This window comes from Chrysemys picta, chromosome 10 (genome assembly GCF_011386835.1).
Source record: "Chrysemys picta bellii isolate R12L10 chromosome 10, ASM1138683v2, whole genome shotgun sequence".
NCBI classification, from domain to species: domain Eukaryota; kingdom Metazoa; phylum Chordata; order Testudines; family Emydidae; genus Chrysemys; species Chrysemys picta.
The window spans coordinates 71,698,284-71,724,292 of NC_088800.1; the positions used below are offsets into that span (position 1 = coordinate 71,698,284).

A 26,009-nucleotide genomic window follows, 5' to 3' on the forward strand; every position below is an offset into this window, starting at 1 on the left:
TGCCAATATCTTAAAACACATTAGGAGCGTTAGACAGTGCTTGGCACTAAATACCAGTGGTTAGACTGATTTTAGTTCTGGGCTGCAAAGGAGCAGGCTGGATCTGGGTTCTCCAATCCATCATCCATATGCTTTAAGACCTTTACACCAGAGTTTCCAGCAATAAGGTCCACTAGCTTTATTTGGAGAGCTGAGAAATCAAGTACAGAGCTCACTTTTCATGAAGAAAGGAAACTTTTTTTTTTCCCTGAATGTCAAATTCCTTTCCCATTCAATAGGTAAATAGTGGTACAGAATGTCAGGTTGAAAGTTGTGTTGAACCACATTTTAAAAGAACACATTTCACAGGAGTTAATAGTGGGGGGGTTTTTTAGCGTACAAGTGAGCAAATAATTATCCTTTAAAATCATAGTTGTTGCTTTAAACCACCTCTGTGTTGTACTGTCTGTGTGTGAACTTTGGCTAACTCTTTATGCAAATCTTTGTATTTCAGTAGAACATAGTAATCAGATTCAGCCTTAGAGTTAGGAACAGGTGATTGTGTTTGGATAAAATAAGAAATAACTAACTCCTTGACCAAAACTGGAATCATCCCTGAACCTTTGTAGATGTACAATAAAGTGCATTTCATATTTTGGAACCCTGATTAATTTATTTTTAATTGTTGTTCTCCTCTACATTTCCTGCTTCCAGCCAGGACAGGAAGCAAAAACGCCAAAATCCCACAAAAAATTGTTCTGATTCAGGGCACAGGGTCAATTTTTTAAAGGTCTCTAGGTGCCTACGAGTGTACATAGCTACCTAATGGAATTTTCAAAAGTGCCAAACCCCCATAGTCTTGTGCTTAGCTGCACATGCTTATTTTTAAAATAATCCAGGTATTTGTTCTAATTTTGGCTCCATTCCCATGGTATGAATTCCCCCTTCTCTTGAAGACATGAGGGTTGCATTGGTGCAGCAGGGAACAACTGATTGAATGTGCCTCCTGCAGGTTTCATTCAAAAAGGATCTTTGTCCTGTTTTCTGCAGGGCCTTAACCCTTTCCCTTGTGACACTATTTACTAATTAACTCATTTGCCCAGAAAGTAGAAAAGGCACAGGAAAGCAGTGCCAGGGGAAGAGAGATTGAGAGAGGCAAACTCTGTTAGTCCCAAGAGAGATCTCCCACCACTCCTACCCTTGATCTAAGGGGCTGAGGGTTATATGCAGTTGTAGATAAGGTGCTGTGCAACACCGTGAAGGTGACAGGGGATACGTAAATAAACTACAGGTGGTGCTCACAATCAGAGTGTCTCCAAGTAGGCTGTGTGCCCAGAAACAGACAGGAGTGGAGGGCGCGCCCTGACAATAAAAAAAATGTGAAGCAAAATGAAAGATTACTTTAAGAACTGAGACATTGATTCCAGGTTGGGGGAAAACACCAGTAAAGTCACATTCCAAAGAGTAATGATGCACAGACAGTGACGTCATATTCTCTCTTTATTTTCTTTTGTTTTTTTGATGCATCCTTATATTCTCATGATGCGATCAAAGTTCTCATAGCATCCTCATCTTCAGGATATCCTCCTATGGAATCTTTCCCCTTCAATGGAGTTAAAGTTCTTCTTTCTGTTTTATGACCGTCTCTTCCTCAGTGAGATCCTCTTTGCTTTCTCCAGAAGGAGGCTTTAAAAAATAAAATACACCAATGATGTTCCATGTTATAGCCTCTCAAGATAAGCGAATCGCTTTAGTGAGTATTTGTTCTCTGAAAAATGTGTTTTAAAAATATTATAAGAACTTTAGATGATTTTTCTCTTTTACATCTTAATGAGATCAGAGCTACTGCTGCTGTGACCAAAAAATGCGATCTCGCACCCACACATCACCCCCTGGGCAAAGCTTAGATGAGATGCCCTCATGTGTGAAATTCTGATAAACTCTTGAAAAACCAGTCCCTCTCACTATGTAATGCATGGGCTGATCTAAAAATCCTGTAGAGATAATGCTCTGTCTTTTCTAATGCAACCTCAAAAGAGCTGCCCTTTGCTTTTGCTATTTGTAACCTCCCCAGTAATGGAACAAAAAGTATTACTCCAACAGGGGATTTTCACATCAAGCAGTGCACTGTGCAAAAAACCTAGTGTATCCTGCAGTACTATGCTGGACAAATTTGGATGTCCTTCAATGAGGACAGCAAATATAAGCAGGTGGGCTAATGCCAACCGTTCCCCCTCGAGCAGTGCAAAGCACATCTTGGATAGGGTTTCAGACTGGCTGTAGAATTACCCTGCAGGCCTTATACTTTACAGTGGAATAAGGCACCAAGAGAGAAATGGCAGAATGCACGTAGCAACGTAGGACAGCACAGAGAAGAGTGAGTGAATGTGACTCCTAACCCTCCTTCAAACACGTGACTGGAGAACCTTCACCACAGCCGCAGCCTCTTCATGTGTACAGCAGGAGAAGAACCTCTGCTTCCCAAAACCAGCTGCTTAGTCATCGATCCATCAGTAAGCCCTGAGAATGAGCCTGAGTGAAGGGTGAATCACATTCCTCAGTATTTCTCCATCCACCATCTCATTGCTTCCCCGCACCTTTAAAGGGCAATTTCAGTGGCATCCTCAGTGCATCCAGGGCACCTGCCTTCTCACTCCTTTTGGCAGAATAGGCCCTGGATTCCAGTGAAAGGCAGATTATGCACCAAGTTGTCCTTCCATGTCCTTTCTCAGCAGAAGTTAGGTGTGAGAACTCTGCCATCACTTTTCTAAGGGTTTTCTACATGAAGCTTGAGTCTCAGGTTGTTAAACTATATTATTTGTCATTAACTCTTTCATAATGAAATATGTGTAAATATACAACTGAGTCAATATGGAGCATCTCGTGCATACATAGTGTGCTCTGCAGCAGATGAAGCCCAGCCTTCTGGAGACAGGTTGAGTCAAGGGCACCAAAACTTGTGGTTGGTGATCCAGGCTATAATCCAATCCAGATCACAAAAAGGAAAGGAAAACATTGCAGTTACTTCTGCCACACAGCTTAGAAAGGAGAGAAGCCCACTGAACTTAAAGGGAGTGGATAAAATGGGAGCTAGATGTGAACCTTTCCAGTTTTCATCCAAGCCAACTTTGGCTGAGGCTTTGATTTGTAAAATCAAAACCCAGTCAAAGTACAGTTCTTTCTTGCCCAGATGGCAATTGCTTCCTGCTAGTGTGTGGTTACACTAGCGTCTTGGCTCAGAGACCTGTAACATGAGCATCAAAGAAGGATCATGTGTTGTAAACCCGGGTATGACAGAGTGGAAAGTCAAATCCTTTACCTTTTTGGTTGCTTCTGCTTTTGGCTTGCTTTGTTTTTCTAAGAATTCAGCAAAAGCCTCCAGGGTATATTCCCCATCATATACCACAACCTGAAAAGAACAGAAGGGTAAAGAGTTATTCTATGCATAAAATGCCTGAAATCAGACCACAGTACACAGGGATTTCTGAGTTATGCAGGCGTATCAGACTCTGGACTCTTGCATTTAGTTTAGAAAGTCATGGAGGAGACTCAACAAATTATAAAGTTAATTGGGTATCTGGAATGGGGAAGGAGATAGATACAAATACCTGTGAGAAGAAAAGAGGGAATCCTACACGAACCAGACAATGTCCCTTACCTTATTATACTAGGCCTGGATCCTGCCAACTAACTATTGACATCTCATGCATATAGTTAAGCAGATGCATGCATTTTTTTGCAGCATAGAGACCATATATAGTATGAGCTTTTCAAAGCTGCCTAAAGGATTTTAATTGGAATTGGACATCAAAAACTATTAGATGGCTTTGAAATCCTCCACCTCGGATGATTAAACTAGAACAAGAGGAGGATGAAATAAAGTAAATTTGCCTATACTTAATAGCTGTGGAGAATACTTCATGTATTGAGGCAGAATGCATTGCTGAATGTTTGTTTAGGGAGTTTGGAAGAAAGATCATTTCACACTGAGAGCTTTAGAATTCTCCAACAATCCCTGAATACAGCACCGTTTTAGAGGCTTTTTCAGAACATGTTGTGTGGGAGCTTAAGGAAGATTGTAAATGTGTTTAACCATAATGTAGTGCAAGGTTGTATTTGCTTAACACAAAAGTGTCCACTTGTGATCTGAGCAAATTTAAACATCCTCAGGCAATGTAAACTGGTCTATCTGCACTGAAATAAATTGGACTATACTGATTTACCCCAAAGGAGGATCTGCCCTGTTTGAATTCAAAATACTGTGTGCAAAATTCCTCAATTCCCTTGTGATTTCAGTAGACTTATACCAGGCATTCATTTTGTCCAGGCATTAAAATAGTTTGAATATGATAAACTATACAGCTGTCTTATGTGATGTTTTCTTAAAAGTGTTCATGGTTTTTTAAGTTTCTTGTAAAAAAAACTGTGTTGTTCTCCTTCAGAGAAGATAAATGTTCTCCAAAAAATCTTGAGCCTGTCTGACCTCTGATGAGGTAATCAATGATAGCTAAAACAACAGGGTCTCAGAACCTGAAGGTTGTCAAAGTGAGTTAAACCACCCTCTTAAGCTGTTCTTGGGGTTTGCAACCAGGGAGAATTTTCAACATCTCTCAGAGCATTCAGTTCTTAAGAGGATATAAATGTGTATGTCTCACTTAGTGCCAAAAAACAAAAACAAATGCCAGCCTTAAACGCCATCTGAAAAATTGCTAATTTATATTTTATTTGCACACAGCAAACAGGGAGACAGTCTGCTTCATCAAAAGATCTCAAATAGTGCATGGCAGACCCAACCAGTCCTGAGGGTGTTACAGATGAAATATCTCCATGTTCCTTCAGCTCTGATGGTAACTGTCCACATCAGATAGTTAAATGCCGACTATATTTTTTCAACTCCACATTTACCTAGGGGATTTAAGAGTTTTCTGATTCAGTATGGTGGCTGATTGCTTTTGACAACAAAATTTACTCTTTATTTCAATGGTCACTATTCGCTTGTTAGAATAAACAAATCTTTATTAAGGCCAAGATTTCAAAAAACAGACCCTTGCGCACTTCTGAAAATCAGGCTGTTTACACAGGTATCCAAATGTGGACTTAAGAGCTGAGCCCCCACCAGCTTTCTAGTTACTCATTTAGAACCCTAGCCAGGCTCCTAGTTTTGAAAATCTTGTTCACGGGCCGAATCCTGCTCCCACTGAAATCAGTGGGAGTTTTGCCAGTGCTGTCAATGAAAGCAGAATCCAGTCTTAAATGGCCCAAATCTAAAGGCCTGGTTTGAATGAGGGACAGCTGACACCGCTGAGAAAAAATGGGTATTCCATAAAACCACTTTTGTATTGTGAGAAAGTGTCTGATTGCACATCAGTCAACTGAATAGGCCCGGGGCAGAGCATGCAGTAATGTTTAGTTTCCTGATGGCTTTATCACAGTCCTTTCAGGACCGCCTGAGGGAGATTATAGTGGTTGGAAGTCATGACATCCTCCCTACCTTAGTCCTATAAAAAAAAGGACCTGCTCCTGCTCCTATTGATGTCAATGGCAAAAACTCCCATTGATTTAATGAGAGCAGGATCTAGCACTCGGATGTAAGGGGGTTTTGGTATTTACCCGGGGAGGGGGGAAATCTTATCTCAAGGGTTTTACCCTCCAAGCTTTTTTCACAATGTGAGGTTAAAGTGACATCCAGAAAGTTACCACTATCTTCATCCAGCATAGAGCTCTTCCTATCTGTAATTCTTTAACAGTGAAAGGTGTTGGGTAGAGTAGACACTGATACAGAACCACCAACCCTCTGACAACAACAGAATCACCATCTTGGGAGACGGTCATTCCATGAAGCATTGTAATTACTATCCCATTTGTTGAAAGCTGACAATCTTGGTGCTGTACAAATATACAGAGATGTGGCTGCTGCCTCAAGGAAGTTATGCTCAAGACAGGACACAGTGACAACAGTTCAGACATACAGTGTCCCCTATGTGCTGGCATGATTTTCACCTGGTGTGTTAGAACCATACAGTCTGAAAGACTGTGAGGGAGAAATAGGTTCTGGGAAGAGCTTGGTAGGAGATCATTTGGTGCATGAGAAGACCGAGACTAACCCATGCAGAAGTGTCAGACTGGAAGAAGATGCAAAGATCAGAATGGGAGAGGCTTACACAGAGGGGAAATGCACAGTCTTCATTGACCTTTGTCACACTAGCATTTAGTTCCCATCCCTAACAAGAGAGAGGGATAAATACCACAGAAGTATTACAAGGAGCAAATATTTGTAATTGTGCTGTGTATTTCCTGCTCCCCCCTCTCTCTCTCTCTGTCCATCTGTTTAGCATCTGGGCACCAAACTCCAGTCTAAGGCAGGAATGTGGTAGGAGAGATTATAAGCTCTTCGGGGCAGGGCCTATCTTTGTATTATGCATGTACAGTGTCTGGCACAATGAAACTCTGATCCCTGACTGGGGCCTTAGAACACTACCACAATTTAGCTAATTAGTAATAAAATTCAGCGACAGCCTGGTGTGCCAACTTTTCATTAATTTTTTTTAGAAAACAAAAGGTCATTAATATGTTTTTTAAAAGTATTGAGTGGAAAACTGCTAAATGAGAGGGATGTAGAATGTAGACATTAAGGCCAGACCCAGTAGGGATGTGCAGGGCTGCTGTTCAGTTCATTAGAAATTGTGCATGCACGTCCAAGGGAAGAATCTCTCTCCCTAAGAGATTAAATGAGGACAAGTACAAATGTCTTAGAATTTAATTTACGTGTGGGCCATGAGGAGAAAAATGAAAAGCTGAGTAATGTTTTAATTATAACAGTATCATAGAATTGAATTTCTTTGATCCAGAGCTGGCATTTTCTCTTCAATTAAATTATCCATGTGGCTGGAGGATTATGACTATGTGGTTAATATATTTCTATTTCTTCTGTCCCTTCTTGCAGTAATACTTTCAGAACATTATGCAACATGATGGTACATTACATAGCATATTCTAGAGATAATCAGCAATAGCAACAGCTCTTTATTTTTTTTATTAAGAGGCACTTGAATTTCCTGCTACTGTGGTTTGTGATATTGGCAAAGCTGTCGGCAAAGAGTTTCTGAAAAGCTCAGAGGACATGGCCTCTAAGACAATGTAAACGTATTTTCATAAGCCAAACTGCTACAGAAACAATTCAAGCAGGTAACATGAATAAAGCACTGGGGTGAATAAGTCCTGAGTTGTGTTTGGTTTTGTTTTTGTTTTTAAATGAGTGTTACACTAAGCAGCCCCTGCAGAATCCATTCTCAGAGGCTAGCACAGGACCATGGCTGTGGGTATTTTAGAGGTTAGGGTTCTGCAAACACCCCTGAAAGTCCAGGACCACTGGAACCTGGGACAGTACAGGGATTGACTCAGGTCACCAGTGACTATGACTGTATAAACTTCATCAGTCCAGGTCTGTTAAAAGTCTAGTATGGTCTCATACAAGAACACGATACTTGTGAGAGAGGGCTGTAGGCAAATATTTTGCCCTTTAAACTCAGATTCCTGGCAGAAGTGGGTACATGTTGCTCCATAAGAAATATGTGAATAGATGAGGACCAACATTTTATTCTCACTTTCATGGCACCTTTCTAACATGCTTCCTCATTCTGACACACACACACACACACACACACACACACACACACACACACACACACACACACACACACACACACACACACTGAATGCTTCTCACCTGGTTATTGGATCCAACAGGAAAGAATCTAAAGAATGGATAGCGGTCTAGCATAACTAACTGGATATCATTTGCTGTGAAGTCTATTTTGGCAATTACTATATTTTCATGATGTTCATATTTCTTGCCCAGCTCATCCCAAATTGGTAAGAGTTTCCTACAATCATGGGACCAAGGTGCATCTGTAATTTTAAAAACAAAAATAGGTGTTCACAAATCAAGCCTCTGAACTTACTCCACTGCTTTCACAGGAATACAGAAAATTGATAGGTGCCAGAGCTGAAATGGGCATTACCCACTTATAGAAACAATGGGGCAAACCAAGAAGCACAATGAAGACAGTAGGAGTTTTTCAGAGTAAGAACTGAGCAAAATCTGAGTAAAAACCAGATGTTGTAGCCTAACAAACACCTTTTCTTCTGGTACCACTTTTGGGTGGCAGGAAGGCTTGCAACTCAAGTAGGTCCCAGCACCTCCATCCTTGTTACATAGCAATGCTTTACCGTCCTGAATTTAGGAGGGAGATGGATTATAGCCATAATCCAAATATGGATCAGTTTTGTGTGACTGACCCTTTTCTCTATACTATATCAAACCAAAACTCCAGAAGTGAAATCCTGGCCCCACTGAGATCAATGGGAGTTTTATTATCGACTTTAGTGTGCCTAGGATATTGCCCCAGATTTGAATACCCCACATTTTGGGGGTGAAAGGTTCAAATTCCAGATCCAAATTTTCAGGTTGGGCCCCTCTCTCCTTAAGGTTTGGGGAGGGAGAGGAATCAGAATAAGCACTCAGAACGGCAGCTGCATCTCTGAGCCTGCAGAATCTGGTATTAAATCTTTGGAGAACTGGCTTTCTCATGAACTTCCTGTTTCTGCATCAGTCAGGCCAGAAATATCATCATTTTGGCACTTCCATTTCGGATCTTGGGTGCAACCAAGAAGGGAATAAGCAAGCTAAAATGTTACAGAAATAGAAAGGAGGGAAGTTATCTTAACTCTTCTGCACCTCCATCTAGAATGGCAGAAACCTTGCAAGATCAGTTAATTGTGTAAAATTTCCATCAGCAAGGGTTGACTTTGCTTGTATTAGAAATGGAATCTGAAGGGCCCTTTCAGCTTCAGATCCAAAACAGAATCTAAATGATCTAGCTCCAAGTGTTGACTGTGAAACCATGAAATTCATGGCGGTTTGGATTCAAGGTTCCATTTTCGGCTTTTCTCTATTTTTATTTGAAAACCATTTGCCCCTCCCTCATTTCATGCTCTACACCAACAGTTCACTAGCAATTGCCAAACATCTCTTGAATGCATTTGTATATAGCAAAACTGCTGATCCTAATAGTACAGAATTAAATCCTTCATAATAAAAATAAACACACAAAGTCCTAGCAGGTCATCATATGACTTCACTAGAGAGGATTCCATGGTTGACCAAGACCATCAACCCAAATAAATCTTTCATCAGTTCAACAATGCAGTCTTTGTTACAAAGTATCTCTTGAAACAGCAAAATGTCAAGTACACACACAAATGATACGGAAAGCCAGTGTATCACAGGCGATGGATTATGCAATGCTTCATGTATTTGTCTTGCTTTCAAACTAATGTCACTCACATAAATCAGAGAGAGCTGCATGGAAGGAAGTATTTTGTGTATCAATTAAAAGTCACAACAGTTATTTATATATCAGGGAGGACAATCCAAAGGGCATGGAAGGATAGCAGAGCAGAGAATCCTAGGAATCTGATACGACTCTTGATGTATTGCGACTTAAAAATGCCCCTTGTTTGAAGTCCTTTGTCAATGGATCAGTGTCCATATTCAGGTCAATTTCAATAGGGTTTCTCTTTTTGGGTGTGTGGATGTGTGTGTGTGGGGGGGGGCGATTTCAGGAAACACTATACAAAATCAAGATCTCATACTGTAGCCTTTCTAATTCCAGTGTCTTGTGTTCAGTGCCTGACTAGGGCACAAATACATGCTTTGTTCACAACACTAAAGCAGGTAACAATAATTACTATGAATGAAATGGTCACAGGTCAAAGCTGATGATTCCAGGACAGTACTAGTCTCTGGTAGAGCAGGGGTGGTTGAGCCTGAGAAGGAGCCATAATTTACCAATGTACATTGCCAAAGAGCCACAGTAATATATCAGCTGCCCCTCATCAGCACCCCCCAGCTCACAGTGCCTCCCACCCATCGGCAGCCTCCCCCTCCCTCCCCACACCTTCTGATCAGCTGTTTCATGGCATACAGGAGGCTCGGGGGGGGGGGGGGAGGGAGGGCAAGGGAAGGCCGGCTCAAGGGAGGGGGTGGGAAGGGGTTGAGTGGGGGCAGGGCCTGTGGCAGAGCCAGGGGTTGAGCAGTGAGCACCCCCCGGCACATTGGAAAGTTGGCGCCTGTAGCTCCAGCCCCGGAGTCAGTGCCTATACAAGGAGCTGCATATTAACTTCTGAAGAGCCACAGGTTGGCCACCCCTGCTGGTAGAGTGTTGGAACTTCAGGATGAGTGTTGTACAGCTATTTGTGGGTATATTTCTGTGTTTCTTACATGTGGTTTCTTTAATGAAATAAGCAAACATCCCAGTTGAAATGTAAAACTGGGGTCCTGAACTTTTTGTGCAGGTATGGTTGTCCTGGTCAGGTTACAATTTGCTAATGCAATTCTGCCCACCTAAATTCCCATGCATTTTCAACTCAGAAAGGTATTCATCACTTTTCTTTCCTAAACCTCAGTGGTGCCGTCTTGGGCCCTTAAACATTTTCCACATTCCTCTCTGGTGCTGCTGTAATTCAGCAATGGATGAAGGGGATCCTACAGATAGTTTGCAACCAGCTTTGGGATCCTAATCGAGTAAGAAGATTATTATCAAGATTCAGTTATTAGTATGTCCATTGGCATTTTTCTGTGGGAGATTATTTTGATTGCTTAGAAGTCCAATTAATGCCTTTCTCCTCCCTGTTGCCTAGGAAAAATAAAATTATTGTGAAAATAGTTCTATGGCTCAGATTAGGTCAAAAGGTCCAAGGTTCAGAGAGGAACAGCAGCAGGAACAAGACTGTTAGAGGAGTGGTTTGGTATCTTGTTTCATATGGAGGCAACTAAAAGGAAAATGAGGAGGCTGCAGCAGTAGCATGATTGCAATGCAGTTTTCTCCACCATCCTTCTTACAAACTGTACCTCAAAAGTGTGGTGATAATCTAAGTACAGGCACATCTTTCTTCATGTTAATTGTATTTGTTTCCCTAAGGCCCACCTTTTCCTAGTGGTGTTCATCAGAACAGCAGCAAGCTTGGAACCATGTTCACAAAAGCCTAAAATTGGCATTATAGGTCTAGGTTTGGTCTTGGGTTATGCACCCAGGCAGAGGCACAATGGGGAGTAAGAACTCCTGGGATATTTGGCTTGTGGGTCTGGGTGCACAGAGTTACTCTGCACCTGCGATTCCCACCCTGGAGCAGGTGGATGGGCAAGTGTGGGAAATAGGCAGAGCTGCTCTGGTGGTTGCAGGAAGGGAGAGTGATCTCCTGCTATTTAGGTCAGCAGGAAACTACTTCCCCTCGGAGCTAAGGGAAGCAGCAAAGAAATTGTGGCTCCTTTTCTGGGGCACTCCTAGTAAGATGTCCTCCATTTGCCTTGGGATGTGTCCGTGGGACACAGTCTAGTTCCTATAGTATGGCACATTTGAATGTTACATTGTGCAATAAAATGCCAGGATAGCTTTGTCTTTCATCATCAAGATTTCACACTGCCTTGGAAAGTATTGGCTTTAGGGATCCCTATACAGAGCAATCTTAAGTCAGTTCATGAACCACACTGTTTCCTTATGATATGGCACAAATCTTCCTATAATGCTTTGAGCAGACAGCAAAAGTATAGTAATGATGTAATATATAGTGCTTTGTTTGATACAGAACAAATGCATTTGCATTTTCACATCAAAGTGATCATGTTAAAACAATCTAGAATGATACTCACAGAACATTACAAACACATTCTTGGTCTTATTAAAGGTGACCCTGTTGAAGTTCTTTCCCACAAGCACCTTAACAGGATTCTTGTCCCAGTCCTCTGGAATTTCTTCACTAGATACATGGGGCTAATCAGAAAGAGAAACAGGGATATGAAAGTGATATCAGGAAGCCATATTCCGGTTCAGGTTTAAGTGAGTCCAACTGGACAATACTCACCCAATGCCCTTACTTACTATACTTAGCTTTTTAAAATATTGTGAGTCATGTCAAACTATAAATAGATTACTTGAACCTACACGATCCAGTTGTCCTACAAAACCTGGCTGAATAAGAGTCAAAAGCTAGAGAACTATAGAGCTTGTTTATTGTGGAAGAGGAGTGAGGTGGCTATATAACATAAATGCCACTGCCTAGATTTCTCCATCCCCTCCACATGATTCCTTCCTTCCTCTTAATAGAAGCTGTTAAATATGAAGGTAAATCAAGCTTCAGAACATTGAAAACACAATACAGTTTACAATGTATCTGTCTTGGAACATATGTGGCATGAACATTCTGATATCTCATTGTGAGGACAAAATATTGTAATGAGAATAGAGGAAAGTGATCCAGCAGGAAATAATTCTAGTGAAAAGGGTTATAAGGAGTCACAAAAATGAGGAAACCCCAATGGTGCAGGCAAATAGTATTATCCCTACTATACAGATGGGGAAAATGAAACTCAGAGAGGTTTCATGGTCTTATTTTCAGAGTTGTTCACTCTAAATGCCAGTTGAAGTTAATGAAATTTAGAGGTTCTCATCACCTTTAAAATTCAGGCCATAAGTGACTTGCCTAAATTCTCAGAGAGTTCTTGGCAGAATCCTGTGGTCCATCTCAATTATCCAAAATATGGGAATAGACCAGTATGCACTGAAAACGGAGCACATGACAGCAACAAGAACAAGCTTGTAAAATCAGAATCAGGCTAGTATACGTGGTAGATTAGGAACTTAAATGACATTTTCACTTTATTTTTGCAAATGTGCTAGAATCTTCAGGTGGTGTCAAATGGACGTCTGACTCTGTCTCTCCAGAGAGGCATACCTTTGCTTTCCCACCTAGGTAGCTGTGACAGAAGCTTCTTAGATTCTCCACGGTCACCTCATCTGCAGGCATTTTGTACTTTGCATCACTTGTCAGGTTTAAGATTTGCACTGCAGGGACGTCTATCTCAGTGATGCGAAAATACTCAAAAACACGCCCGTTTCTGGTTTCATTCATGTCCACCAAGATGAACATTATCTGGAAAGGAAAAAACAGCAGCATGCTGGATATCCAGCTTCATAGCAGCCCATTATATCCTAAAAGCAGAAGTCTATTACCTTAGAAATAGCTGTGCAGTTGTTCACACAAATGAACATCTTTTGGATTCCTCCACAAGGACCTGCATCAACCAGCTCCATCTTTCACTTTGAATTTTAGGTGAAAAGAAATTAGATTCTGGACATGAAACTCAGTTAAAAGCTACTGAATCTGAAGATGAGTTTGGATATGAAATTTCACCCTGTGTACGGGAATTCAGTCCAAGGGCTTTGGCTTAATCCATAGCAATACAGGCCAGATTTGAAGTTTAGATCCAGAAATGAACCTCCCAAAATTTGGCATTATTAGGATCCAGGCTTATCTGCCGCTGGAACTCTGAACAACCATATACTGAGCGTGATTCACCCAGCAGTTTTATAAACTTTTCTGTGCCCCAGCTCTGAGATGGTAACAACATTCTAAACCAAGTAAGTTTGGGCTTTTACTGAATCTACTTGATACTGCTGTACTACACAGCTGCAGCACACTAATATTTAGATTTATTTCGCAGTCTGGTAAATTATATTGCTCTCTCCCACACAACTAAAGCTATGCTTATGCCCTGGTAAGTTCTTATTGCTTCTCATAGCCCTGCATTACATGACAAAACTTAATAGTACAAAAATCTGAAATATTTATAATCCAGGTGTCTTTACCAATAGTAAAGTAAAATGATTGGTGGTGGTTTTACTACCAGATGAATTCTCATTCTGTAGCACTTAGTGTGTTTGGAGCAATAGCAACAAAATTGAATAACTGACAGTGGAGACTGCTAGAAAGTGCTGTTTTTTACTTTCTCTCTCTCTCTCCTTTGCTGCAAACCCTCTTTTCCCCCCCCCCCCCACACACACTTTGCTGCATGAAACAGTGTCATACAGATTCTTTGCAAAACCAGTTACGGTAGAACTGCTGGTTTCAACTGTGGCCAACAGCAACTCATTGAAATTCCCAGAATGGCATTTCCAGACTACATCATAGACTAGATGCTAAGCCTACAAAAGCACTACTAAACGTTTCATGGCTGGAAGTTCCTCTTAGTAAGGGGCATATGTAAGATCAGAAATAGGTTTGTTGTGCATGACACAGTTAGAATCATATTTTTAAAGCATCACTCTCCCATTGGGTTTACTTCTAATTTGATTTTCCCCAGACCATTTTGCTTAAGGACACATGCTAGAAAAATGGTTCTGAGAACTATTGGAAGTGGTTTGATAGCAGACAAACTGACAGCAGTATATTCCCATCAGTAACATTGGAGGGTGTTTTTCAACTGATCTTCGACATCTGACATTTGCAAAGCAGGACTCTAAAGTAAACTACATGACAAACCTTTCCTCTAAATTCCACAGCAGCAGACTTGTAATCTTCATAAGTCTTGTTGAATGTCTCTGAGTTCTTAGGGGTGAACAGCAGGATGTGATTTTCAACAGGGACATCAAAAATCTTCACAGATGTCTGCAAAACAAAAGGCTCAACATCTGTTCCACTTTCTGTAAGCAGAACAGTGAATCACATGCTCCAAGTATCAATGCCATTCAGTTCTGGGTTTGCATATTTTACTTTGCAAGACTCATATAGTTCCCCATCATTTTCATAACCCTGGGATTTTGCATTGTTTTAAAGAAGATAAAGTGAGAGAAGATGAGCAGCTGCTAAGTGGGTTTCCTGCTCAAGGAAAACCTCAGCATTATTCATAGATTGAGACCAGAATGGACCATTATGATCATCTAGTATGACCGCCTGTATAACAGGCACAGAATTAATGCTGGCTGTAGTTCTCTAAGTAAAAGACAGTGTTGTCGATAAAAACTATTAGGATCAGCTCACTGAAAAGCAACCAAACATTTGGCAGCTGCATAGCCACCCTTAGCCTGAGATTTGGAATATGATATTAACCTTTACAACTCTCTGATCCTGTTTTCAGCTATTTACAAAACTGGTAGGGTGAGTCCTTAGAGCTAGTAGATGTGTTTGTCTGGTCAGTAGTGATGGTCAACAGGAATGAATAACCGATTGGCCATCAATTCAGAATAGATCCGCTTTGTTGAACGAGGATGCAATTTCAAATAAGGTTTTCCTGTGTGGTTTAACAGATGATAGAACTCCACCATGATGGAGTTTCATAGTCTGAGTTCTCCAGGAAAGAAGTCAATAGGGGAATATTGAGGGATGATTTTACTGTGCTCTCAAAACTGGAGAAAAATGTCTTAGTGGGATTATAGCCCTATAAAACATCTGCTGTTCTGGTGTAGGTAGCTGTATAACTGTTATGACTGTTTTCTGCATGGGTCCCTCTGCGCATCTGCTGGAGTGGTCAGTGCGGCAAGCTAGTTTGTTGAGATCAGCTGTTCGTAGTGACAGAGACACACAGGGTTCTCTCAAGGAGATTTTACATTTGTTCTTCCTTTGCTGCTTTTATTAATCTAACATAGAAGTCAACTGGAGTGGAACCGTATGGTGTACGGGAAATGTGTACGGTAAACAGAACAGCTAAGTAAACTGGATTCCCACTCTAAATTCTGATGAGCTTCATTGACCAGCTCAACATAGCCCCATGTTGGTTCTGGAATTCCAGGAGCCTAGGAGCAACATATTGAAGAGGAGATGATGATGATTTTTCACAGGAATTCCCTTCTGCTTTAGCTCTATTTAATTCCATACAGTGAACATACCTCAAGATTATACTCTGTGACCAAATCCATGGTAAAAGTTTTAATTAATCTGGTAAGATCCACTTTGTTCTGCTTGCCATCTTCAGACACTTCGTTATGTACAGGTTTTCCCTTGAGTAATAATAAAGCAAAGTTTTTAAAGCAGCCATCTTTATCCTTGACTGTAGCAAGCATGCTGTCATTAATTAAACATGTTGTTTTCAGATTTACTTTTTCTTGTCAATAGCAACGAAAATTTCATAACTCTTCTATAATAAATGGCACCGCCAGGTTAGTAACATGGTTGCCGCTGAGTGTCAAGATAAAGCGGACATATTTAATTTACTCCATGCCAATAATCCTAATACACTGTGTATTCACTCTAAATTACAACTCAAGACCCTTTCAGCGTCTAGGCACAATGAAATGGCAAGTGAACCTTTGCTTTAACAATTTCATGGTCTGATTTTGTTTTGTAGCCTAATTGTCAATGTTACTTCCATATAATTTTGTAGTTGTCATTTTGTTTGCAGAGTGCTTCTTCCCAGTGCCATTTGGGGAAAAGAAAAAAGATCCCTCCCCAAAAGTGATGTGCTACAGAAGCCCTGAGCATCCACAACAGTCCGTCAGTCCAGCAGAAGTTGTAAGTGCTCAGTGAATTTGAAAATTGAGCCACTGTTCTTTAAGTGACTAAATATGGCTTCAGAAGCCAGAATGCAGCCCCCAGGTTTCCATTGTGCGCACCTTCTTGAACACAGCAATGGCGTTCTCTCGGATGCCATAGCTCATAAAAACCTCCTCGCTGGCTGTCACTCCGAATGGCAGCTCTGGAACGTCTCTTGCAGTCTCATAGAAAACTTCCACTGCTCCACCGTGAAGTTCCTGTAGAACAAAAGCAGTGATTTATAATCACCGGCACCCTGTACGGTGCTGGCATGGATGGGAGTTAGGAGCAGACTGAGGCTGGCCTCATGCAGGTCTCTGATGTGTAGAGGAGGGAGTAAACACTCACACTAGCAGGGCTGGCTGCATGACCTTTTCCAGATAGTGTCTGCTGGGCTGGTGTGGGGCTGATATGGCATTCCCTGATCTCAATGTCTATCCTGCCCCATTCAGCATGGACCTGCCTATTCCTCTGCTCCACCATTGCCCCAGGCAAGTCCTGGCCTTTAGAGGGGCTGTCCAAGAGGGGAAGGAATCATGGCAGCACGAGATCCTGACACCACTTCTTCACCCCTTCCACACAGGAACAGTGAAAGTCACACAAAGAGAGTCCCTTCTGTGCAGTAGATCAGAAAGGAAGGATCTCTACTTAATTGAGGACCTATCTATTGACATCTCTGAATTGTTTTGCCTATGTCTGATGCTTAGATAGGAGGTTCTTCAAGGCAGAAACCTTGTCTCCTAAGCCTGTAGAATAGACAGCATGCTGTAAGCCCCCAATTAATAGTAAATAACAATGATGGAAGGCAACAGTTCCTGCAGCTTCCATTTAATTAGACAATTATTTCATGCTAAATGAATAGTAACTTATATGCTGAGATCTTCCGACACATTTTGGCAGTCGCATTCGGTGAGCAATCTGTGACTAATAGAAGGCCAAATCCGGCTCGTTATTTCTTTCGACAGTGCTTTATTCTATTGGCTTCCACCTGCTGTATTTCTGACATGTCCTAGTGCATGCTGATGATAATCTATAGCCATTTCATTCTCCAAATGAATTCACAAATTCCAATCAAAGAAGTCTGCAGGCACTAACTATCAGCTCAGTCCAGTAACACTATTATACTAGGCTGGATGGTGAGTCCTTTTGTGAGTTGCACCTTAGTTTATGAATGATTTCAGTGGGGCTACTTGTGGAGCAAAACTCTAGTTAGGGTGAGCATTTTCACAACTGGCCCATTGTTTTCAATGCATACCCTGCCTCTCCCCTTAAGGTGCTACAGCAGCAACATACTTCAATTGCCCCAACAAGTTGCCCCATCAATAAAAGTTGGAGTATATACATTAGGCAGTGGTTCTCAAACTACGGCCGCTGCTTATTCAGGGAGAGCCCCAGCAGGCCGGGCCAGTTTGTTTACCTGCCACGTCCGCAGGTCCGGCCAATTGCAGCTCCCACTGGCCGCGGTTCGCCGCTCCAGGCCAATGGGGGCTGCAGGAAGGGCGGCCCGCGCTCTTTCCTTCAGCCTCCATTGGCCTGGAGCGGCGAACCGCGGCCAGTGGGAGCCGCAATCGGCCAAACCTGCGGACGCGGCAGGTAAACAAACCAGTCCGGCCCACAGGGGCTTTCCCTGAACAAGCAGCGGCCCTAGTTTGAGAACTACTGCATTAGAGCACATTATAGTAATGGCACTTTAGACTTGATAAGATTAAGAATGTGCTCAGACACCATTGTGATAGGTGAGTTCAAAATACCTGGACAAACAGAAGAATAAATACCTGCTTAGTTAGAAAAAATATGAATACAGATTTAATTATATTAAAGGTACAGAGAGTACCATGAAAAAGTAGGAAAATTCAATACTGTTCTACTGGCTTTAGATTGCATACCACCACAACTTTTACAGAGTCACACTGAATATTTACTTTGCAATGGCACGCAGTGCTTAATATTTTTCATCCCTAAGTCCTTCAGTCTTTCTTCAGTCCTTGAAACCAATGGCAGTTTGCCTGAGTAGAGAGTGCAGGATTTGGCCCATGTGCAGTACAATATTTTATTAATTCTGAACTAGGAAATTGCAATAGCAGATTTTCCAGCTGTCAGCAGCTAAAATCTGCAGTTTGTGAGAACTTTACAGTAATCTGATTCCAAACACCCTGAGACATTTCCCTCCTTTAAAGGAAGTTGTTCAACTAAAAATGTATCCCAGTGCAATAGATTATATTTGCTGGTTTTCAGTAAAGCTAAATAAGGATCAATTTTTCACTAGTGCCTCAAAAACTGAGCCCATAATTGTTCATGTCTATGGATTTACAAGTGCAAGAACTCAGATCTTTGCATGAAAATCAGTTAATTAGATGGCTGGTTCTCTACCTGAGATTAGAATATGCCTAACCCTGCTTGAGTGCAGTCACAAGCCTGGCCCCAGAGCACCAACAATGCCATAAGCCTCTCACAGGAGAAAGAGAAGGGGATGAATTGATGGCAAGTCTATTGCCCTGTTCTATACCAGCCAGTAGTGCTGGGATGTTCAGCAGGGAGCACTCTCCAAGGGCATAACAAGAGCTACTTTGGCATGGGCAGTACCAGCACTGCTCCAGGACTACCGTCAGGCTCCTGCTGAGGCCAAAGACCTCTATGCATATACATACAGAGAAAATACCATGGGAGTGAGGCTTTACAGCTACAGTCTAGCCCTACATAAACCCAAGTATTTGCAAGTGTAAAGATGTATACAGGAATAAGTGCATGGTAAAAAAAAAAAAAAAACCTAGCAAGGCCTAGTTTCTGAGGCCAACTTTAGGCATCTTTGGAAATATGGTCCTCGGTGACGATGGCAAAAAATGTGGGTCCCGGTCACAGGCAAAACGGCCTTTGACTTTCCATTGAGTTACCTTAAAAAAGCCAATCACGGCCAAATCTTCAGAGTTGATGATCGCTTCAGCTTGGTCAGTGCTGTTGATAACTACAGTGCTGGGTCCTATTCGTCTTCTCACCCAGGTAATAAATGCAGAGGCCTCTCTGACTCCTTTGGAACAAGGAAAGAATTAAAAGGACTGTCAAAGAGAATTACAAAAAGACATCAGTTTTCTGAACAACCAAGATGACAAGAAGTGCACAAGGTTGTTGAGTCTAAGTTGATTTGAACTCCAGGCACCCCTGAACTCTCAGCTATTGGATAATTAAAGGTGGTCTTAAGCATTGAAATTCAAATTCAGATCCCAATCACTTGAACAGGTTCAGGGTATCACAATACAATGTTTGTGGTTGTCATTCTACTTTCTGGGTTCTCTACGAACAACAATTGGGCATGTTGCCAATTAACTGTTCTGTCACAGATTTTATGGGTGTTTTGAGGCCCGGGCGCTCAGACAAGTAGGAAAGCACGGAGCACAAAGATTCATGTGGCAGGCGTGTGACTGTACGGCACCCATGAGCTATACAGAAATATCAACCTGTGGTTTAATCCGTCATGACTTCAGAGCAATTCCAGTTTGTTGAGCTATCTATTGAGTTGAAGTAGGTGTTAGATTTGTACCTCTTGCACAGCAGAAGAGATGGGCTAGGTGCTGAGGCGTATTAAAATGCTTCTTCAATATTAGAGCTCAGCTTTTTTGGTTTACAGGTAAGAATTAAGGCCCAAATGGTCAAGTCCTTTAATTCTCAATGCTCCCAGCTTTTAGCTACTGGACTCAGTATTGCTAACTCTCACAATTTTATCACAAATATTATGATATATGATGATTTTTTTCCCCTTAAAGCCCCAGCTCCTTTGGTCAAGAATCTCCGCTTTCACTTAAAAATAAAGTTTCTATCACTCATGTTTGCAAAAAAAAAAGTTTAGAAACATGACTCCTAAAGGCTCAAAGGGGGCTTAGGGAGCTGCAAATCCCAGCCTAAAAGAATGTCCCTTTATCTTTTTCAGTATAACCTTCTTTAAGAAGAGGTGCAGATGTACACGATGGGTCCAGCAAGGAGTGAATCAGAATTGTATATGAAAAAGAGCACTGATATAGTGCCAGCCTGTATGTACTGTGCTATGGTGTAGTCATGCTATATATTACAAACATTCGATCAAACGTTCAGACCCTGAAACTGTGTCTTGTCAATTCAACAAGATTAAAATGCAGGGAAGGCCTATTCAGTTGATTGGCATTAAGACATTTTGCTGCAGCATTCACTGCATCTGATTCCAAATCATATTTTTTAAAAGCATGGCAGGCTTACATTTGTCCTGAAGAACACAGGCCTGAAATGTAAAGTGGCAGAACAGAACCTAGTGGCTACATGGCATTCAAACACTGTCTACATGCAGATCCAAGTTCTTACAGCTAATCTGTTGTTAAGTCAGCCATACAAACCTCAGTACATCTGTTTTTGGATTAATCATTGTCTTGGTTTGCCTAAAATGGCCTTGTACTTAGTATATTTGGGCCCAAGCCTGGTCTCACTGAAGTAAATGGCTCGTTGATTTCATTAAGACTAGGATTTGGCTCTGTTTATCAGTCATCGTGATGACCATTTTAAAAAAAAATCCCTCTTTCATCAAATATTTCAATGGACTGTCTTGTTCTAAACTTTGTCTGTCAGTGCAAGCCCAAAGGCATTTGTTTTGTAATTAAGGGTTAAACATTTCCTCTGATAAACAACTCATTGGATAGCTATAGTACATTCACATCAGGCTACTCTGAATACTTCAAACAGCTATAACCTATCAGGGAGAGCAATTGTTTGATTTTTCAGTACTATGCCCGCTCTTCATTGTAAATAAATGACTTACCAGTCAACCAATTAGTAATTATTGGAGTTGTGTGCTGGAGCTCATTTGTGAATTCGTTTTTACATTACTGCCCCTTTCACAAGAGTCCAAATATATTAACTCTCTGCAGCTCATTTATAGGTGACGCTGAAAGGGCAGCTCTATTCTGGCATCATCAGGCTCCTTGTTCACTGTCTCTCAGTAACATACACATCACATGAGTTTGCAAGCTAAAAGGTGGTTTCTTGCCAGTCCTACAGACTCAAAGACCCAGGCTGGATTCTTTCATTCTCATGCATCATTACCACTAATAAAAGTTCAGTGGGCAAATCATGCCTTCAGTGACACCTGTGCAGGCCCTCCTGTTTACACAGGTGTAATGACTGGAACCCATAAAATAATTCTGTTGATGCACAAGAAGGAATAAAAGTATTGAGAACACAGCAGCTCCACTGAAGTTTGTGGGAGTGAAAGGGGACTCAGCAGCTCTGAAAATTAGGCCACTTATTCACGTGCCTAAAAGTGGCTTTAGGAGCCAAAGATTAGGCTCCTGTTTTTACAAAATCTTGGCCTATCTACTTCTCTTCAGACTCCAAAAACATGTCCCTGCCCAGGCTACTTACTTCGCAGCTGCAAGAAAACAGTTTAACCAGTGTGCACAATTAGAGAGAGATGTAGGCAAAAATAATATTATTTGTATCCATTTTTAATGAAGCAAAAGCTCTAATCAAGTTTGGATTTCCAGGGATTGTGCATATTCTGAACTAGGGAATGCACAGGCCAAACACTATAGTCTATTTAATATATCTTAATGTACTTTACCTGCAATCTTTTAAAATGATTCCATTGCATTACTGGGCTTTATGTGAGCTCCCTCTGGTGGGTAATTTGCCAGCTTCAAAATTCCTTCTTAGGTTTTAGAATCGTGTGTGTGTGTGTGTGTGTGTGTGTGTGTGTGTGTGTACACACACACATTCAAAACAGACACGGTTATTGTTAACACAGTCCTCTCCAAACCACAGTGCAATTTGTACTAGGAATCCTGTGAGTAGTACAAATGCAAAATAAAAAGTAATTGGGCCACATTCTCAGCAAGTGTAACTCCATTGTATTCAAGCTTATTGTAGTCAGTGGGCATGGTAGTTCACTGTAGTCAATGGAGTTATGCCAGCAGAGAATTTGGCTGCTAACTGCATTTCTGGTCAAAGAAGAGCATTTAAATCCTAACTTTGGAAGGCAAGTTCAAATCCTAGTTTGTCTTTATTAAATGCACACAAGTATACACAGATATGTCTGCATATCTAGCTAAATATACATATAATGTCAAGGGCCGAATCCCTCTACTATCTAATACATTCACTGTCTGAGCATGATATTCTGTCCAGTCAATAATGTAATAAGTCTTTTTTCCATCTGTAATACAATGGATATTATGCACTTCCGTCAATCCAAACAACAGTTTACCTTTGCAATCTATAGGATTTTTCCTATTACCATCCACAAAGAACTTCACAGTCGGAAACTCTTGAATGTTAAATTCTTTTTTCAGATCTTTTTGGTCTGTGATATCAACTTTGCCAAATCTGATACCAGGAGCTTCTTTTTTCAGCTGCCCCGCAGCTTTGGCAAATTCTTCAGCCAGAGTCTGAGATGGTCCAGATAAAGAAATGTCTGAAAGGGATCAACAAAGAGAAAACCAATCATGTAGTCATGAGTGGTAAGTCTCAAACTCAAAGCCATTAAATCGGGCAATATTTGAAAGGGATAAACAAGGCAGTTGATGAGACAAGACAATGGAAACCTATCCCATCCAATGAGACTAAAACAGGAGAGACCTTTTTGATCTATTTTGTTCATTACAAATGATCAATCTCTGCATGTTTGTATGTATTTTTGTGTTTGTACCTGTGCATGTGTAGCAAGAAATGTCATTTAAAAGCTCCGATGGGGGGCTAATTTTGGGGGGAGAGGGAACAAAATGGAGTCATCTGTGATTGAATATTCTGGCCAGATTTTTAAAAAAGGGAGCCTAAGGGTATGTCTACACTACTAAATTAGGTCGAATTTATAGAAGCTGGTTTTATAGAAATCGGTTGTATACAGCCAATTGTGTGTGTCCCCACATAAAATGCTCTAAGTGCTCTAGTCGGCGGACCGCGTCCACAGTACCGAGGCTAGAGTCGACTTCCGGAGCATTGCACTATGGGTAGCTGTCCCACAGTTCCCGCAGTCTCCGCCGCCCATTGGAATTCTGGGTTGAAATCCCAGTGCCTGAATGATGCAAAACAGTGTCGCGGGGGGTTCTGGGTACATGTCGTCAGGCCCCTCCCCCTCCGTCAGAGCACCGGCAGACAATAGATTCGCGCCTTTTTACCTGGGTTACCTGTGCAGACAACATACCACGGCAAGCATGGAGTCCGCTCAGATCAGCTCACCGTCACCATATGTCATCTGGGTGCCGGCAGACTTGGTACTGCATTGCTACACAGCAGCAGCAGCTAACTGCCTTTTGGCGGTAGACGGTGCAGCATGACTGGTAGCTGTGGGGCTGGCAGCCGTATGGTTGCATTGCACCAGCCCCTTGCCTTTTGGTAGAAGATGGTATATTACGATTGGTATCCGTCGTCATCGTACTGCAGTGGCTGTCAATCATGGGGCACCTGGGCAGACATGCAACTGTCTCAATGATGATGGCTATCAGTCATAGTATGCTATTTTCTGCCAATTGCACAGTATTGTCTGCTAAGCACCCAGAAGAGGCCGAGGGCGATCTGGGTGCTGGTAGATGTGGGGCTGGGAGACGTGGGGCTGCATTGCTACACAGCAGCAGCCCCTTGCCTTTTGGTAGAAGATGGTATATTACGACTGGTATCTGTCGTCATCGTACTGCAGAGGCTATCAGTCATGCTGCACCGTCGGCTGCCAGCTTAAGATGTAAAAAATAGATTTGTTCTGTATTCATTTGCTTCCCCTCCCTCCGTGAAATCAACGGTCTGCTAAACCCAGGGTTTTCAGTTTAATCTTTGGGGGGACCATTCTGTGTGACAGTTGTTTGTGTTTCTCCCTGATGCACAGCCACCTTTCTTGATTTTAATTCCCTGTTCCTGTACCTGTACGCCATGTCGTCACTCGGCCCTCCCTCCCTCCCGCCCTCCCTCCTTCCCCTGGTCCGTCAGATACTAGTTTCGCGCCTTTTTTCAGACCAGGCGCCATAGCTAGCACTGGGATCATGGAGCCCGCTCAGATCACTGCGGCAATTATGAGCACTATGAACACCACGCACATTGTCCTGGAGTATATGCAGAGCCAGGACATGCCAAGGCGAAACCCGGACCAGCCGAGGAGGCGATTGCAGCGCGGCGAAGAGAGTGATGAGGAAATTGACATGGACATAGACCTCTCACAAGGCACAGGCCCCAGCAATGTGGAAATCATGGTATTACTGGGGCAGGTTCATGCCATGGAACGCCGATTCTGGGCACGGGAAACAAGCACAGACTGGTGGGACCGCATCGTGCTGCAGGTGTGGGACGATTCCCAGTGGCTGCAAAACTTTCGCATGCGTAAGGGCACTTTCATGGAACTTTGTGACTTGCTTTCCCCTGCCCTGAAGCGCCAGAATACCAGGATGAGAGCAGCCCTCACAGTTGAGAAGCGAGTGGCAATAGCCCTGTGGACGCTTGCAACGCCAGACAGCTACCGGTCAGTTGGGAATCAATTTGGAGTGGGCAAATCTACTGTGGGGGCTGCTGTGATCCAAGTTGCCAGGGCAATGAAAGACCTGGTGATATCAAGGGTAGTGACTCTGGGCAACGTGCAGGCAATAGTGGATGGTTTTGCTGAAATGGGATTCCCAAACTGTGGTGGGGCCATAGATGGAACCCATATCCCTATCTTGGCACCGGAGCACCAAGCCACTGAGTACATAAACCGCAAGGGGTACTTTTCAATGTTGCTGCAAGCCCTGGTGGATCACAAGGGACGTTTCACCAACATCAACGTGGGATGGCCAGGAAAGGTACATGATGCTTGCGTCTTCAGGCACTCTGCTCTGTTTCGAAAGCTGGAGGAAGGGACTTTCTTCCCGGACCAGAAAGTAACCGTTGGGGATGTTGAAATGCCTATCGTGATCCTTGGGGACCCAGCCTACCCCTTCATGCCATGGATTATGAAGCCGTACACAGGCAGCCTGGACAGGAATCAGGACCTGTTCAACTACAAGCTGAGCAAGTGCCGAATGGTGGTGGAATGTGCATTTCGACTTTTAAAAGCGCGCTGGGGCAGCTTACTGACTCGCTCAGACCTCAGCGAAAAGAATATCCCCATTGTTATTGCTGCTTGCTGTGCGCTCCACAATATCTGTGAGAGTAAGGGGGAGACATTTATGGCAGGGTGGGAGGTTGAGGCAAATCGCCTGGCCGCTGATTACGCGCAGCCAGACACCAGGGCGGTTAGAGGAGCACAGCAGGGCGCGGTGCGCATCAGAGAAGCTTTGAAAACGAGTTTTGTGACTGGCCAGGCTACGGTGTGAAACTTCTGTTTGTTTCTCCTTGATGAACCTCCTCCCCCCCTCCCCCCCCGGTTCCCTGTAAACCAACCACCCCACCCTCCCCTCCGCACTTCGAGCACCGCTTGCAGAGGCAATAAAGTCATTGTTATTTCACATTCATGCATTCTTTATTAATTCCTCACACAACTAGGGGGATAATTGCCAAGGTAGCCTGGGATGGGTGGGGGAGGAGGGAAGGAAAAGGACACACTGCATTTTAAAACTTTAACTCTTATTGAAGGCCAGCCTTCTGATGCTTGGGCAATCATCTGGGGTGGAGTGGCTGGGTGGCCGGAGGCCCCCCCACCGTGTTCTTGGGCGTCTGGGTGAGGAGGCTATGGAACTTGGGGAGGAGGGCTG

General features: G+C 42.5%; 1 protein-coding gene across 2 annotated transcripts in view; it reads right to left on the reverse strand.

Annotated features, from left to right (window-relative positions):
- Positions 1–1,465: 1,465 nt before the first annotated feature.
- The window catches only part of PDILT (protein disulfide isomerase like, testis expressed), a 51,629-nt gene continuing 27,085 nt past the window's right edge, over positions 1,466–26,009 (reverse strand). For both annotated transcript variants that reach the window (XM_065558961.1, XM_065558962.1), the window contains 10 exons: positions 22,565–22,771; positions 19,236–19,369; positions 16,425–16,562; positions 15,702–15,812; positions 14,359–14,484; positions 12,772–12,969; positions 11,690–11,810; positions 7,706–7,887; positions 3,299–3,388; positions 1,466–1,665 (listed from right to left, as the gene is read on the reverse strand). In XM_065558961.1, the coding sequence (XP_065415033.1) occupies positions 1,594–1,665; positions 3,299–3,388; positions 7,706–7,887; positions 11,690–11,810; positions 12,772–12,969; positions 14,359–14,484; positions 15,702–15,812; positions 16,425–16,562; positions 19,236–19,369; positions 22,565–22,771 (1,379 nt within the window). In that variant the 3' untranslated portion in view covers positions 1,466–1,593. The remainder of the gene's footprint in view (positions 1,666–3,298; positions 3,389–7,705; positions 7,888–11,689; positions 11,811–12,771; positions 12,970–14,358; positions 14,485–15,701; positions 15,813–16,424; positions 16,563–19,235; positions 19,370–22,564; positions 22,772–26,009) is intronic.